The 16,493-nt window shown below is 34.8% G+C and overlaps 1 protein-coding gene and 1 non-coding gene across 3 annotated transcripts; both read right to left on the bottom strand.

Annotated features, from left to right (window-relative positions):
• TAF2 (TBP-associated factor 2) lies at window positions 1-15,310 on the bottom strand. 2 transcript variants are annotated; one of them, XM_085733642.1, is made up of 25 exons: window positions 15,120-15,310; window positions 14,560-14,923; window positions 13,658-13,803; window positions 13,479-13,545; window positions 12,093-12,292; window positions 11,837-11,990; window positions 11,199-11,283; window positions 10,984-11,075; window positions 10,349-10,474; window positions 10,161-10,214; window positions 8,401-8,469; window positions 8,069-8,166; window positions 7,628-7,972; window positions 7,462-7,552; window positions 6,676-6,801; window positions 6,530-6,586; window positions 5,836-5,915; window positions 5,708-5,750; window positions 4,051-4,137; window positions 3,751-3,840; window positions 3,374-3,432; window positions 3,196-3,286; window positions 2,951-3,116; window positions 2,054-2,237; window positions 1-1,488 (listed from the first exon to the last, which is right to left on the bottom strand). In XM_085733642.1, the coding sequence occupies exons 1-25, from the start codon at window positions 15,233-15,235 to the stop codon at window positions 300-302; spliced, it is 4,179 nt and encodes a 1,392-aa protein (XP_085589768.1). In that variant the 5' UTR covers window positions 15,236-15,310; the 3' UTR covers window positions 1-299. The 2 variants fall into 2 exon arrangements, with proteins under 2 accessions (XP_085589768.1, XP_085589769.1); XM_085733643.1 differs by having other exon boundaries at window positions 7,462-7,549.
• Window positions 12,710-12,782, bottom strand: TRNAF-GAA (transfer RNA phenylalanine (anticodon GAA)). Its single transcript has one exon. It is a non-coding gene; the product is annotated as a tRNA-Phe (tRNA).
• Window positions 15,311-16,493: the final 1,183 nt, after the last annotated feature.

Here is a 16,493-nt window from a genome sequence, read left to right as displayed (position 1 = left end):
TGGCAGTGAACGAAATATCTATATTAAACCCACTAGATTTGATATTACAATTTTAAAGTACAATACAACAAAATTGTAAATTTACAACTGATGCATAGTTACTAATTTACAACCGTAATCAAGACAACGCTTCAGTCACAATTTGAATACTATACGATTGAAATTGCAATCCCATAGCTCTAAAACCAGAATAAAGAACTAGCAACAAATAAAGCTCAAAGAATATCATACTATGCCGGATATTCAAAATAAAACTACAACCTAGAAAATGCAAGGGCGTCATTACCTTCATAAATTCTCTATGACTTGCTGAGCATTCGATTTTTAATTTTAATTCGAATTTTGGGTGCACCTGATGTACCTTCGGGTGGCACCGGTTTAGTATCAACCTTTCCGATTTCTGATACAGAATTATAACCACTGGGTTCAACAGATTTCAGCTGTTTTGCATCGTTAACTTCAGGCTCCTCTTTCTTACATGACAAGTCTATGGAGGATTTTTTTGCTTCATTACTTAGCAGTTTTGCCAATTCTTTTTCCTTCCGTTTTTTCTCTTTCTTCAATCGTTTTCGCTCCAAATATTCTGGGTCATTTTGCTGTCCCTTGTGACTTTCGTGTTTACGTTTCTTATCCTTATCTTTGTGTTTATGTTTCCCGCGAGCAGGAACTTCTTTGCCACATGATTCTCCATCTTGATCAAATCTAGTAACTGAAAGTGTTTGAAGGCTGGCAAATCGTCGTGCATCAGCATCTATATTGTTATCTTGAATAATACTAGATGGCGAAGGATCTTCAGGCTGAACTTGTGAGTAAACTACACTTGAATCGGCAGTGCATTGGAGTTCTTTGACCAATTCATCACCATCACTCAAAATCTTTGCACTACCGATGCTGGCAGTCATGCGGGAACCAGGATCGTAACAAGAATTAACTTCCTCGATATTGTGATTACTAATGCTAACAGTCTCGGCAAAATTCCTCTGAGGTGCATCTACTGAAACTGAACTGCTAGCTCCGTGATCAGTTTCATTACGACCACCTAAAGAACGTTCAACCGGTTGATTATCAGTATCAGCCCTACTGGTGGCAGAAGATTGTTTAACCTTGATTTTGATTAGCCTTTTTCTTTCATGGCTATTGGATACAGTATCTGTTTCCTTGGAAATTTCATTGGGAGCTTCAATTGGTGCTTCAGGGGGCAATCCTGTTGAGTCCTCTTTGGGAGTCTCCAGGGGCACATCCTTTAGAACTTCGACATGTACTTCTTTGGGAGCTTCAACAGTTTGGTCCTTAGGAGCTTCATTAAGTGCATCCCTTAAACCCTCAGTTATGATCAAATCTTGTGTAAGGTTTTGGGTGGAACTTGGCAGTTCCAAAGGTTTACTGTCGGAATCAATAACAAATAGGTTCCTCTGATAGTTAGATGCACCCGTAAGACTCATATGTAATGTTCTACTTTCTCTGGGAATTCCATGTAGAGTTGGAGGTCTGCAACATCATAATGGACTTTTAGTAAAACACGCACGAAAATTTATAGTAGGAAAGTATAAATTGATACGAACTGTAAAATAATATATTTTACGATTATATTGATTTCCTATCAAACAAAATTATCAAATTTCAAATACACCCCCCAGAAAAATAAATGGTTATGAAAATATTTCCCAAAAAGACCCTGCTAAGAAGTACCAACCCTAAAAATACCACAAAAATATCCCCTTCCAAATTAATTGATTAGGCTATCAAAATTACTCAACCAGCTGAAGGAAATTCTCTACAATATTTACATTCCATTGATTTGAATGGACTACAAGAATAGAATAGACAAAGTACATGTTAGTAAATAGGTGAATAAAAACGTAGGCAGGACCCAAAACATAGTTTATGAAAATTTCACAATAAACTCTTTTCTAGAGAAGGCTACAAATGAAACAACTGGTGAATTAAAAAAAATCATAAACAACTGCCTCAGGTACATACAATATTCACACAACAGGTTAACAAATTGGTGAGCTAGCTTTCATTTCAACAAGTATATAAGAGAACATTCTACCTTTTTGCCAGTATTTGTAATATGCAGAACAAATAGTGACGAAGAAAGACATTGTTAAATGCCATACGCCCTTCCAGTAAACTTAGCAACGAGACAAGAGTTTGGCTTGTAATTTCATCATTTGAACTCAAACCATCTCTCATCTGGCATAGCTTCATAACATGGGTGGCCAGTTTTAACTTGCCTGCAAAAAAGGAATGTAAATTTAACTTGCATTTAATAATGGGGAAAACAAAAATGAAAAGAAAAAGTATATCGAGACAGAAGAAGGAATCTTGCACAAGATATAGTGAATATAGTGAGTATGTGATTTACATATAATAGAGGGTAAACTAAATGGAAGTACAGTGAAACAGAAGAGTGATTTTTGCACAGGTTATGGTAACCAAAGTTGACAAGTACACAACAAAAGAGTATTGTTGCACAAGATGTAGAGTACGTTCCTTTCATATAATCAAGGGGAAATCAATGATGAAAATGAAAGGAAAAACTAGAGGAACAGAAAAGTGAATTTTGCACAATATATAGTTAGAATTTGCAACGTTGAAAACCCAGACAATTATGAATCATGTGATCAGATATAAAATCCCCCGTGCATATTAAGTAGTAACCGATCTTCTGGCTCAATTAATTGAAATTTGTAAAACCAATATTCAAAATGATTTAACCAATAATTGAATATTAACCATCCAAAACCAAATTTTAGACAAACCAAGAATATTTTGAAACCAGTCCAACTTTAGCTAGGTTTTCATAGATGGTTTTAATTTCACCAACTCTATACCAGTCCAACTTTAAGCTAGGTTTTTATAGATGGATTTCCTTTCACCAATTCTAAACCATTTTCTAGATTGCCAAACAACATCATAGATCCTTTCTAGGGAAATCATTCACAACCTCTTAAGGAAGGCTCCTCCTCAACATATTTGGTAAATAAAAGAAGTGCGGAATCAATGCCCTTGCAGTGGAATTCGAGATCAAGGAGTGCTCTGCTTGCTTCAATTCGAACTTGCCAAATCGCTTTTTGGTCTCTAAAAGGCTTTACAAGTTCATATACGCGATCCTGTAGTGAAGCTTTGGTGTTAGATATGTTCATTACAACCTTTGGACGGCAGTATGATACTAAATAAGAAGGCACCTACAAGAGGAATGAATCCTGCAAGCTTTAGGGCAATCTGGGCCAACGTCCGTATACAACTGACAGTCAAGACTCCATTGTAGCTTGGCATGAGACTAGCAGAAAAAAATCAGAGATGTCAAATTTCGTTACAATTTAAATTGATAGATCTACCATAAATAGTCGGGAAATTATCATTTTACCTATCAAATTGTAAAAGCCGGTCAATGCGCTTGAGGAGTGATGACAATAGAAGAATACTCTGTCATTAGTTTAATCAGACAGGAGCTTAATTATCAAAATGAGGATTTAAAAAAGATTATGATAAAGGAAGTGAGATCCATTTCAATTGTAAATATAAATTAACAGTTCATAAAATATGTACTCCAGAACAACAATGTTTGCATGGTTTACATAAATGGATATTTCACAGCTTAAAATCGAACATTTTACAAAGACGTTTATCAACTACCAAATCACGAAACTTTAAATTCAATAGCTGCTGTTTTGAAAGACTCAGAACGCTAAAATGATTCGTGCATGTAATCTTGAGAATCAGACGGAGTAAAAGTCCACAAACCTGTTGCCCAAACTCAAACTCGCCAATTGATTGGACCAATGCAGCAAGCCAAAACACATCTGAGTAAGGGTTCCCAGTGTTGTCATTGTACTGTAAAAAACAGGAGGAGAAAAATGACGTGAGACATAAAGCTATTAATTGAGTATTTCATGGATCCATGGTGGCTATAGTAAATAAAACTGAAAGGCAAGACATAGTTGCATAATATACAATTAATATTACATTCTATACCAAAAGTTTTATATAAAAATTACAAAAATCATAAACAAAATTGAATCTAAAAATTAGACTAGCAAAAACCTTCAATAGCTGTAAAACAAATTCGATAGCTTCTCTTGGACTTTTCTTGTCAGCGGCTCTAATCGTAGCTACAGCGTGTGGAATGGCCTATAACAGTGAATTATTAAACAAAAAATAAGTTGCAAGGTGTAAAAGAAAATATGAAACTGGTTATTATCTAAACACAGGCAGAATATACATATCCCTTCAGAATTATCATAGAATGCACAGAGATTAGTGATAGGATAAAAGCAGATTTGCACATTCAATATTCCCATTCCAAAATTTTCAAGTCACTGAGTCTCTGTTATCTTAGATTGTTAAAATCTAGATTTCTTTGGGAGAACTATCAGATTAAAAAATAACATACTTTTGAGCACTTGAGATAAATTCAAAGAACAAGGAGATTTGCTTTCATATGAATGGAGTAGCAAAACAAAATCAATTAGTTCCATATCAATCCATAACCTTATTAAAGTATGTAAATCAAAATTATAAATTAGAATATGATCGATAAAAATGTATGCCAACAAACCATCAGTTTAGGCTTAGAACCTAACTCATCCTCGTAAAACCCGTTTGTAATTGAGGACTACCCAAGCCTTATGAGCACTACCTAAGCCATATCTCTAGTTGATGTGGGACTTCAAATGAAGGTCGAATAATAGGGATCTCACCAAAGTCATTTGGTGCAAGAAACGATGATATTCTCTCGTTTGATTATTTTTATTTGTGTTTCCCTCATGTGAAAAAGTGAATGAGAAGGTAAAATTATCAGGCTACTTGCTTGAAAAGGTAATCCGTTTTTTGCTCCCAAAAGCTGAAGCTGTCTAGTGACAAGAAAAAAAGTTCCCACTTCTTGGTACTCGTTTTTTCCTAAGAGGTTGGGCAAGAATAGGGAAACACTTGTCCTCTTCCCCACCAAGAATGTACCGTCTTTTTGTAAAAAAAAAAAAATGAGGAATTTGGAAAAAGAAACTCCTGGTAACTTAGGTGTTTATATTTCTTCAATGAAGAATTGTTACAACAGGTTTTTCTTTATTGGATTTCTCTCGTAAATAACTAAACAGTAGGATAGCGGTAGTAGTAAGCTGTATATATTTACAAACAAATTAGTACATGATTGGAGAAACAAGTTATAGTTATTCTTGATGAAAAAAGGAGACTTTTTCCAACTTCACTAGGCAGACTTACATTCTACATTCATAAGTTGCAACTTACACCTAGGGGTTGTTTGGAAATTGGAAGAGCATATTTGATCTCACAGCATAAGCACTTATATCAATATTTTGATACACCATGGTGTTGCATGTTTACTTATTCTGAGGCCTTGAATTTAACATTTATAAGTTGAAACTACGCCTGGGGATTGTTTGGAAATTGGAAGAGCTTATTTGATGTTATCTCATAACATAAGCACTTACATTAGTATGTGGGTACACCATGGTGTGGTTTGTCTGCTTATTCTCAGGCCTTACAACTCTAACAGATTGTCCTTTAGGTCAAAAAAAATGTGGCACATACCATTTGAATAAAATGCTATATTTAAAAATAAAATAAAAACATATTATAACCCCCAAAACATCAAAGATGATATGCAAATAGTGAAATCACAAACATACTTTCAACCACATCACACAAGGCATAATTTCATACACATCCTACCTCCTTGCATTACCTCAAGAACGAAATACTCGGCAAAATCATGAAAATCATTTGGCCTGGCAGAAATATACAACAAAAATAGTCACTTCATGTTCTCAGAGTTAAATGAGAGAAACTGAATAAAAATTACAGCAGCCTTACTTTGGGAGTCCAATGTCAGGATCAAATCTTCGACTCTTGTAAAATTTCACCAAATGGAGTAGACCAGAAAAATCAGTTTCCTGCTAGACAATTAAATGAGGTCAAAATAAGCCCTGTTGAAAAAAAACATCAGCACTTCTTATCAAGCTAAAAGACTAATTTATATTTTTGGTAGGAATAACAAGTTTAAAAGGAATTCAGATTTCATATTTCAATTAATCATATCCATGAAATATACTGATACTCATGCCATGCAACAGCTGGTAAAAAATTAGGCACAGGTGTTACCAATGAACTTGACTAACTAAAAAGTAGAATGAATTTCAGAGTTCTAAATGCAGCCACAGATTTTATATGCCATACTTAAAAAGACGTAAACTTCAAGTTGTTTATTCTACACAAATATTCTAATAAATTTGAAATAAGAAATGAATAATTTTATTAGGTATTATGATTAATACCTATGAAGCACGACAATTATGTTTACACTGAATTATATCATTTTCTCAAATTATTATCTGTGTCGGTGTCCGTGTCGTGTCCGTGTCTGTGTCCGTGCTTCATAGATTAATACAATAGTGATTTCCAAGTTATCAAAGGTCAAATATTATATCAACAATTATTATACTAAAACCACATCTGATAACACTTCATGAAGTCATAATGCAATTAGAGTATCCTAGCATTTGAATACCTTGGATGCTGAATTTGCCAATGCAAATGCTGCTTCGATTCTTACTCTCCAGAAAGCCTTTAAATTAGGATCAAAACACTCATGATTTTAGTGTAAGATTTTAAAAGAAATTATTGAAATAATATACACTACAGAACGTGTCAAACCTTGGAGTCGGTAAGAAAACCGTTCAGGGCATTTACAACAGAAAATGATAGCTGGGGTGAGGCCTCAAGGGCTGCAATTGCTTGTGCTTGAGCAATAACATCTTTGTCCTTCTCTAATTGGTTAATCTAAAACAATATACCAACTTACTAGAATCAATAAATATCATCAATTATAAAGATTTAATTTAATTACAAAGATAAAAAATTATGATACCAACAAAACAAATGGGTATGATTGATATCTAACAAGGCCAAAAAAAACCAGACTAAAACCCTGCATCAGTGCATGTTTTATGCAGTTGCCCAAAAACACAATAAGGTTTAACCAAACAGACCAAAATAGTTCCTCAAAATTGACCATTCTCCTAGCAATAATTAGACTATCCCGAGGACTTAAAACCATACATAAAAAAAAAAAATATTCTTCCCCAACACAGTGCTGGGACCTTTTTTACATGGTATGTCAAAATTCGTCATGCATAAGCGCGTGCGCGCGCACACACATTGAACATACAAAAATCCCGTGATTCAAACAGTAATTTTCACCATAGCTCTTTCAGTTCAGTTTTAATGATTAAATGACAGGTGAGACAGAGGTTGGAGACTAAAATTTTAGTCCTCATTTGATGAACCTCAACATCAAATCAAATATTCAGACAAGAAAAATAGTGAAGATATATAAGAAATAAGAAATTTTAATGCAAGACGCAAAACTGATCCAGTAAAATGCAATGCCACAATACTCCAAAAAATCAACTGGCTGCGCCAATATAATCTCATCCTTACCCACATCTGAACTGGTTGATTAAAATGAACTTCAGCAAGGTACTCCATGTCAGGATCTGCTCTGATCCATAATAAAGGGGACTCGGTACTGCTATATGAAAGAGAAAAGTGTAAGAAACTCAACGACAACACAGCCAAATGATGTCAAAAATAGGAAATAACGAACCTGGAGCGAGTATCCACTGGAGGCACATCGCCATTGTCATCAGAGCCATCATGTTTTACACCTTTCTTTGATTTTGTAAGTCGTCTAGCAGCAAGCCTTGAGTGGCATTGAATTTCCAAAAGCTGCCATGTTTCTCCAGCCATCGGTAGAATAGGATGGTCATACATACCATCAAGTTCATACACCCTGATACTCATCATACCAGGCCAGCCAGAATCTCCGTCTCGATTTTCACTATCTGGATTAATATCAAGAACGGCTGTACTTGAAGTCTGCAATGCTGTGCATCCTCTCAACACAGCTAATTCAACGATATTCTTTCGTTTGTTATAGGAAAACCCCATTCTTAGCAGCAGCAATAAGGAAAACATTAGAACATGAACACGGAAAAACATTCATAGAATGAAATAGAAGAATGACAAGAAACTCCTTATTTCACACCTTAAATCAGGACATCCACAAGAACTGACCCAACGAGGGAAGAAATCTTTAAGAAAAGGACGTTCAAGATTCCCAACCTTGTTAGCAAAATGTCGAAACTGCAAATTAAAACAACATCCATTAGGATGCATGCTTATCCAAATACTGCGTGGAAGATGAAGATACGCTTGCATTTCTCTGTTTTAGTGAGATTTTGCAAGGAGTCAAGTAAAGCTTTAGGCATCAATTGCAATCAACAAAAATTAATTTACAGCTTTATATTCACAAGATGATTTAAAAGAAGCCAAGAGTGGGCAACTATTCCAGAATTTAGAGGACAAGAAGCCAATTACCTCCTTCGTACTAAGTGTTTTTACGGAACGTGTTTTATCTTGAGCCCGAGTAACTATAGCTTGCAAAATCTACACACGCAAAATAAACAGAATCACAATTAATAATAGTCAAATTCTTCTTTCGAGCACATAACTTCCAAAAGGAGGGGGAAAACTTGCATGTAATCAGGGGTAAAAGGATTATGCAACATCATAAATAATGGGAAAAAGTGTGAAATGCAAGAGACCGCTAGAAATATCTCAATGTGTGCTGCCACCTCTGCTAATCAATCTGCAAATTTCGGAATATATGCGCAAAAACAAGCTCACTAGACTCGACAACTATGCTTTGATAACGATTATTCATGCTTAAAATTTTATGCTTTAATTGCTAACAGGAACTCCCACTAACATATCATCAAATCATTTACCTTTTCTTTTAATTTCAGTGGACAGGCATGATCAATGTTTTCAAAAGAATGTCATTGAATCGATGAAGAGAAAGTCGCAAGGTTTTTAAGGTCCAACCACAATTATAAGATTTTAAGGTCCAACCACAATTATAAGAGCTGCAATATAATATGCAATACTTGACAATCAATAATAAAATATCGGGTATTTGTTTTAGCTTTAAAAAAAAATAGATTTTGTTTTTAAAGAATCTAGAGATTGATTTTTAGAGATTTTAAAAAAAATCTGAAGTTATTTTTGTTTGCCTACTACTACCCATAAAAATCCATTTTTTTAAAGAAAATGAGTTTTAACATGTACATGTGTTACCTCCTTCGTTTTTAAAAAAAAAAATAGATTTTGAGAAAAGCTAATCCTAATAGCTTTTCATTTTAGGTCCAAATTTTTTTGATAAAACGATTTTTCTAAAAATCTTAAACAAACACTTAAAAATGAAAAAAGTGATTTTTTAAGAAAAATAAAATAAAATTTAAAAAAATCCAAAACAAACGGGGCCATGATGTACATATGTTGAGTGTGTGATAGAATAATAGGAAAAGAAATTGAAATACATAGAATTATTAAAAAAAAAATATACAAAACTAAAATATTTGTATTGGTAACTTTATATAATCTATGCTAGTCTAAAACAGAAACTTAACCAATTAACATGACCTCAAAATAATAGTGGAGCACCATATAGCAAAACCATGTTGTTCTGAAGATTTCAAAGTGATGTTCTTTATTTAAAAATGTTAAATTCATCTTAAAATATCAATATATATAAATAAAAATAAAAAACAATAATTATGCTAGGTTTAATATTTTACAGGAACTTAGATGGGTAAGAAAACATAATTCTATTTCTACCCACAAGACTTAAACTTGAGTGGCACCAAATCTCGAGTGAAGACCGTATGAAAAGTCATTTAAAACATAATAAAATGAGAAGTGAGAACATTATCTATCACTGTATGTGTGTTTATATATATAAACACAATAGATTATACAAATATGATTTCAGCACATGGGTTAATGCTTTCCAGACAGAAATTCCGCAATAACATTTTTGCTTATCATCAAATTTTCAGAACTGAATTGGTCAGAAGCCTTATCAAACATACCCTAAAATGGAAAGGGTGAACAGACCGAGAGAGAACATACAGGAAAGCAAATACCAGAAAAACAACAAGAAAACCAATACTTCGTCTAATTGAAAAAACAAATATATACCATGACCGAAACAGCAAAAAGACAAATCAAAACACATCTACGTATACTACATAATCGGAAGAAGAAAGAGAAACAGCGTAAATGTCAAGAACTCTTACTCTGCGGAAAGATTCGGGACCCATTTGCTTTTCCAACATCTGAACAACAGCCACCTGAACAAAGTAAGGTTTAAAAAGTGAGGAAGATAAAGAACGATGTAATTCAATACTAAACGAGGAAATATATCCACATATTGTTTTTTTGCTATCTAATTAAAAGGGGGGAAAAGGAAAGGAAAAGAACATACAGACTTCCATGCTCTTATTCTTCCGTATAAACCAATGCACTGTGTTCCATATAAATCCTTACACGAAGCTGAACAGCTCAAAATTGTTGCTCCACCATCATCAGCTTTGCAAACAGCACAATTTGCCTGCAGATTGATTTATGAGCATAAAGAAAATGTAACTAGAATAATAACTTCTGCACACTTAAACTCAGAAGATAATGCTCTGCTGCTTCAACCTAGAATGATATTAACCAACCAAGGTTAACTGGGCAAACAAAGAGCATAATAGATCAAATAAAAAATGAAATTCAACAAGCATATGCAACAAGTAGGAAAATGTAACGAGAATTTGAAATTTAATCAAAAAAGTAGTAGTAGAAAATTAATGAATCAAACCAAAACAGCAGAGAAGATAAAAGCAAATTCTGCTTGATTTTTTAGATTTAAAGTCAGCACCTATAAAACCAAAAGCCAACCGGGCGCAATATTTACAAGTCATGCATGACAACTCCTAAGAGTGACTCCCTGGTAGCAATGGTGGCACGACAGATGTTCACAGCCATAAAGTGCACATTACCATAATTTGTAACAGCCTAATGCTAGATGAGTAAACCTTCACATTTATCATATTAACCCAAAAATAAAAAACAAACCTTGTATCTCTGGTATCGTGCCTCATTATTACCCAAATGCTTCTTAATAAAAAAATCTGCCAAGCAACCAGCTAGCCCTTCCAAGAGCCACTCTGCAGCATAGAAATAAGCATCCGCCAACCATGTCAGAGGAATAACAATTTCTGCAGAACTTGCAAAAAAATCGGATTAAAGCAATAAATTAAGCAGTAGAGCAATATCTCATGCCAAGTTACCATCATTTGGTGACTCCGGAGTAATATACACACCAAACCACTGTCTTGCAAGGGCGTAAGCAAGTTTTACCCTAGTATCAATAGTCTGTCACAATAAACACTATAAATTTGTTACTTGTTTAGCATGTAGTTGGCAAAGCAGAAAAATCATAGGCAAAAATCACATTAAAAAAAAAAAACTGGTTCATTATCCACTAAGGCTTTGTTTGGGAGTTTGGAGGGGAGGGGAAGGGAGGGCTTTGGAGGGTGGAAAATATAGGTGGAAAATGAGAAATCTTTCACGTGTTTTGAAAGAGAAATTTTTTTTAGAGTGAAAATCAATGCTTATGATTAATATATTTTTAATTTTAAGAATATTATAACAACATAGATTAAATTTGAAGAATTCATATAAACCCTCTAAAACCCCTCAAAACCCTCCTCCAATACAATTTTTGAGTTCCCCAGATGAGAAGGATTTTGTATTATGAAGAAATATAAACCCCCCAAAGCCCTCCCCCTCTGATGTCCTCTATTTCTTCCATTTGCTCCTTCCTTTTTTCCAAATCCCTCCCTTGTCCTCCAAACTCACAAACAAAGCCTAAGGAAAAATTTGATAAATAAGTAGAAATGTAAAGGAATTTAAACAATGAACTGACCTGGTCAATAACCTTCTCATCATACAAAACTTGTGAACTAAAGATACTCATAGAGGCTCCTAAACTCAATGATGAAACTGCCATCTCAGGCTCTACAAAGACTTGCGTATACGAGTCAAACGGGAAATCTACAGAAAGATAATCCTTATAGCAGCTGCTCACCAATAAAAGTCCAAATATCCAATTGTTAGACAATTTTAAGATAAGATTACTAACTATTTCAAGCAAGTAAAATTGCAATTATCACATGTCAAACCTGAAGGCGCTATGGAAGAACTCCACTGTATGCCGCATTTTAGCCAGATTAGGTGGCAAACACATATGTGATATGAGGCCAAATTGGTGATCGGGCAGAACTTCAAACGGGGCAACAGCCAATGATATCCACCTTGCAGAAACGGGAACATCTAATTTATAGACATATGTTTTCCGAGGAGGATTGTCCTTGCTTAAGACCTGAAAAGGAGATTTGATTCAAGCAAATACAAATTTAAATCAGCGATGCATATAAAATATACAGTGAAAATTTTATTAGAGACAAAAGGAGGTAATTGGAGGAAACGAAGACCGTAAAAACAGAAAAACAAAAAACCATAATAGAAAAGGGCATCATACATAGTTTACATCTCATTGCATGTAGACAACAATAACAGCCGATCAACTAAAACATAAACAAAATAAAATATCTTTTCCAGCGTGGGCAGAAACCATCCTTTCCTTTCCTCATGACATGGAAGTAAAAGACAGAGTGGGAAGCTGCTTGAGAGTTTCGCAAAACCTAAATGTACTTTTCAAAATTATGAGCTAAATAATACAAGCCAAATCCAACGGGCATTAACATTGGCTACATAAATCCTTGACCGTAGAGATGCACGCGGTGAGCATGGATCGAACATGCGACCTTCAGATCTTCAATCTGACGCTCTCCCAACTAAGCTATCACCGCTAATTAAGCACCACTGGCCAGAAACTAAAACCCGGCCGTGGTATGGTAGAGGTGTACCAACTAACAAAAATGAACAAATTGACTGTGCTAAGTTGATATCAACATATGGCTGACTGAGAGCAACCCCAAAAATCTGCACCAGCCCCAAATTGAAACTCAGGCCATAACATGTCAGAGTAGAGTTGAATCAATTACAATTATATAAGTACATATAAGGGTATTTTTGGGATGAGGCTTATCATCCCAAACAAAAAACAAAAATGAGAAACAGGGAAAAGAAAAAAAGGAGAGCGAAGTCTGCATCAAATAGACAAATACAGGGAGGGAGATATGTTCAAAGAAAGTATCCTCCATGCTTAAACCTCAAATATTTAACAGCGTAATCCACAACATCCAGTAACATCATATAAATGAAAAGGAGATAGCATTCCAAATTGTACGACATTCCTACTTCTGGTCTTGTGCGTGAATTATAAGTAAATAAATAAATAGGTTGGAAAACTACAATATCCAGTATTCAGTATACAAAACAAAGTCATAGCATCACATTTGTTCTGCAGACATCTCAAAAGCTTCGGTAACAAACGGCAAAAGAAGGTAATCACTAATCGCCAAGGAAATATCATCAGCTTTTTAAAAATGTCTCGCATGCTTTCAAATTAAAATTTCAGAACACTTGATATCATTCATTTCTACCTGGTACAACAAGCTTCCAGTACTGACAGCCACAAGGTTGTGTGCTACAGTGAACTCCAAGTCATAGCTGAACACGAACACGAGAAAAACAATTCAATCTCACGCAGTACATGATGAATATTGTTATTACTATAAAATGTGAGCATGCACACACAAATGAAGTGTTAAACATTCCATACCAGCATTGCTGTATATTGTCATCTATACAGGGGAACCAACACCTTGCCCTCCTTATCTGATTATCGGTATGAAGAACACTGTCTCTGAAGTGAACTCCCGTCTCTGCCTTTTCTATGCTATAGTTAATACGAACCAGTCTCACATTCTGCACCCAACATCAACCTACATGAGAAAACACAAATAGTAAACCTCACCACAACACCTCATTCCTCACACTTAATCACCACGTCTTCTAAAATGGTTTCACACTATCCCCCCAATTAAAAACAATATCCAATTTTTTCCTATGAGTGAGAGTTTAGCAGGTATATGCATTTCAAAAAGCCAAACTAGGTGGACTCTCATAAAGGGTCATGCTAACGAGTGGCCTTAAAAAATGAAAATAATTGATGAGTTTTATGTAGAAAAAGTTACTTAGAGTTTCAATGTGTTGACTACATTATTCCCAAGATAAAATTTCCTTTTTAGATTTCTCTTAATGCACTTGTTAGCATTTCCCTATCCTAAATTATCATAAATAAAATTCATTTAGCAATGTGATGATGCGAGGGAAATCAAAGCAGGAGATAATGCTAATAAATCAAGCTGTAACCATGGTCTAAGGTTTATACGTAATTCAAACTGAAATTACCTATGCGCTACAAAGAGGCTATTTACTTTCAAAGATTAATTAAAAATTACAAACATATGTACACGTATTATTGATGAATTCGTGATATTGGAATTCAGTCTGTCTAATTACATATATATTATCATGATATAAAACTCAGCTGCCATGTTTAGGATTTTGTTTTTTAAATGGCCCTGTATTTAGCGGGTTCACGAGTCTACTTCTACTAAAACAAAACTCTCATAAACAGTTCAGCATCCAGATCATCCATCATAAGACAGCAACTATAACCTGCTTAGGAGGCTCGGCAGCGGCTGTGGAATGAAACCCATTTTCAGTAACAGGCAGCTCCTTCTCCTGCTCCTTCTGCTGTTGTTCAGTTTCAGTCTTGGAAGGTTTAAAGCAATTAATTAACAAATTCGGCACAAGCTCTTTCTCCAAAGAAGACAGATACACCGACACAGCAGCATCAGCAGCAGAGCTAGGTGAAGAAACCGAACTCCATCTCTTTTCATCCTCATTCGGAGAATACTGATGAGGATAATACTCAAACTCCGTGGGTTCACCATCAACCCATACACTCTCAATCCCTAAATTCTCCGCATGTAAACCTACGATCCCAATTTCAGGTACCACAATTTTCAATTCAGTGTACCTGAAATTTCAACAAAAACTGATCAATTAAACTAGTAATAATGATAGTAATCATAAACAAAAATGTGAATTCCTGATTTGAATTAGGTTATCTAGAATTCGAACAGAATCAATCACAGTAATGATGAAGCCTAATTTGCAATATAATTCAAAGAAAATGCAAAAATTGAAGTAAGTGCGAGAAATGAAAAACGAACCCGTAAACTAAGCGTTTATCCATGTCGATTGAGAGACAGAGCTTTTGGTGTTGAACGACGGCGCCGGAGTTTTCGGGCTTTGGGTCTTCGGGCTTGGGCTTTCGAGGTTTCGCCATGGTGATGTGAGAAAAATATAGCTTCGAGGTTGAAGCGAATCGAAGAAGAGAATCGATTGATTTCACTATCTGTGTGTAATTCTTTTGTTAGTGATGCGTTATTTATAGAGAAGCTTGCACGGTAAGGGCGTGTTTGGATGATGACGATCTTGTGTTTCTCTGTGCCCTACTTTTCTTGCCAACTCAGCAAAATAGCTTTTTCATTCATAGTCATGAAATGAAATGCTCAACAAATTTTACCAAAATTAATTTAATTTAGCTGGAATTTAAAAAGATTCTAATTTTTGTTTTTGTTTTTACATAAACATTATGTATGAAGTTTTTGTAATTTTTTTACATTGAACGGGGTGAAACTTTGAGTAAAAACTAAAAATAAAATAATTAATGAAAGAGTAGACTATTAAATGAAAAGGTTTAGCTATAACATAAATCACAATTAAATATGCTCATTTGCTTGTGGTTGGCATGTTTGATCTACACATGTCAACTTTCTTGAAAAGTCTTCCTAATGTGTTTCAAGAGCGATGTCTAATCTTTGAATCTTGTAATGGTTTAAGTTTCTATTTTGAAAAGGTCTGGGTGTTTAACAAAAGATAACATCTAAGAAATGGTTCATGGCTCAGTCTTGTAAGTTGATGTCGTTCCTAGTTTTTCAACAACGTAGAGTTTACTTTCGGGCAAGTTCATCTTTACTCCATTTAAGTTTGTTTTGTTTACTCGTTACCGATGCATAGATGTGTGGCATGTGGCAAATAGAAATACAAAGGTTGTGATTAAAAATAATGATTTACTTAATAAAAGGAAAGTACGCACTGTGGTGTTGATCCGGATGTTTCTGGATGGTGGTTGCGATTCTAGGCTATAGCTTTCAGTATCCTCCCCTCGCCGTAAGGAGAGTTTTATTTGGCATGTACTTTGGGGCTCGAAAGAGTGTTTATCTTGCTGTGCTTTGCAGGGAGAGGATGGTACGTGGATATGCTCCGTGTTGACGGTTGGTCAATTCACCACGGTCTAGACCTCTACTTAAGAGGATGTTATAATCCACTTGTGTCGTTTTTAATTTTCATATTCCCCGTTTGGGTTAACCTCCATTTGTGGATAAACTGGTCAGGTTTATGTCCCCCAGTTTTTTATGTATTTTTTTCACTTTTTTTTAATAATATATTTATGAGCATCTGACAGATTGAAGTTGGGTACCAACTTAGTTGAGAGCCACTTTTTTATGTCATTTGCTCTGGCCTTATCAAAAAAAAATCTT

This window comes from Medicago sativa, chromosome 8 (assembly GCF_051527215.1).
Source record: "Medicago sativa cultivar Bolivia chromosome 8, Bolivia_mono, whole genome shotgun sequence".
In the NCBI taxonomy this organism is placed as follows: Eukaryota; Viridiplantae; Streptophyta; class Magnoliopsida; order Fabales; family Fabaceae; genus Medicago; species Medicago sativa.
Note: the sequence above shows the minus strand (reverse complement) of the source record. Positions and strands in the feature narration are given on the sequence as shown.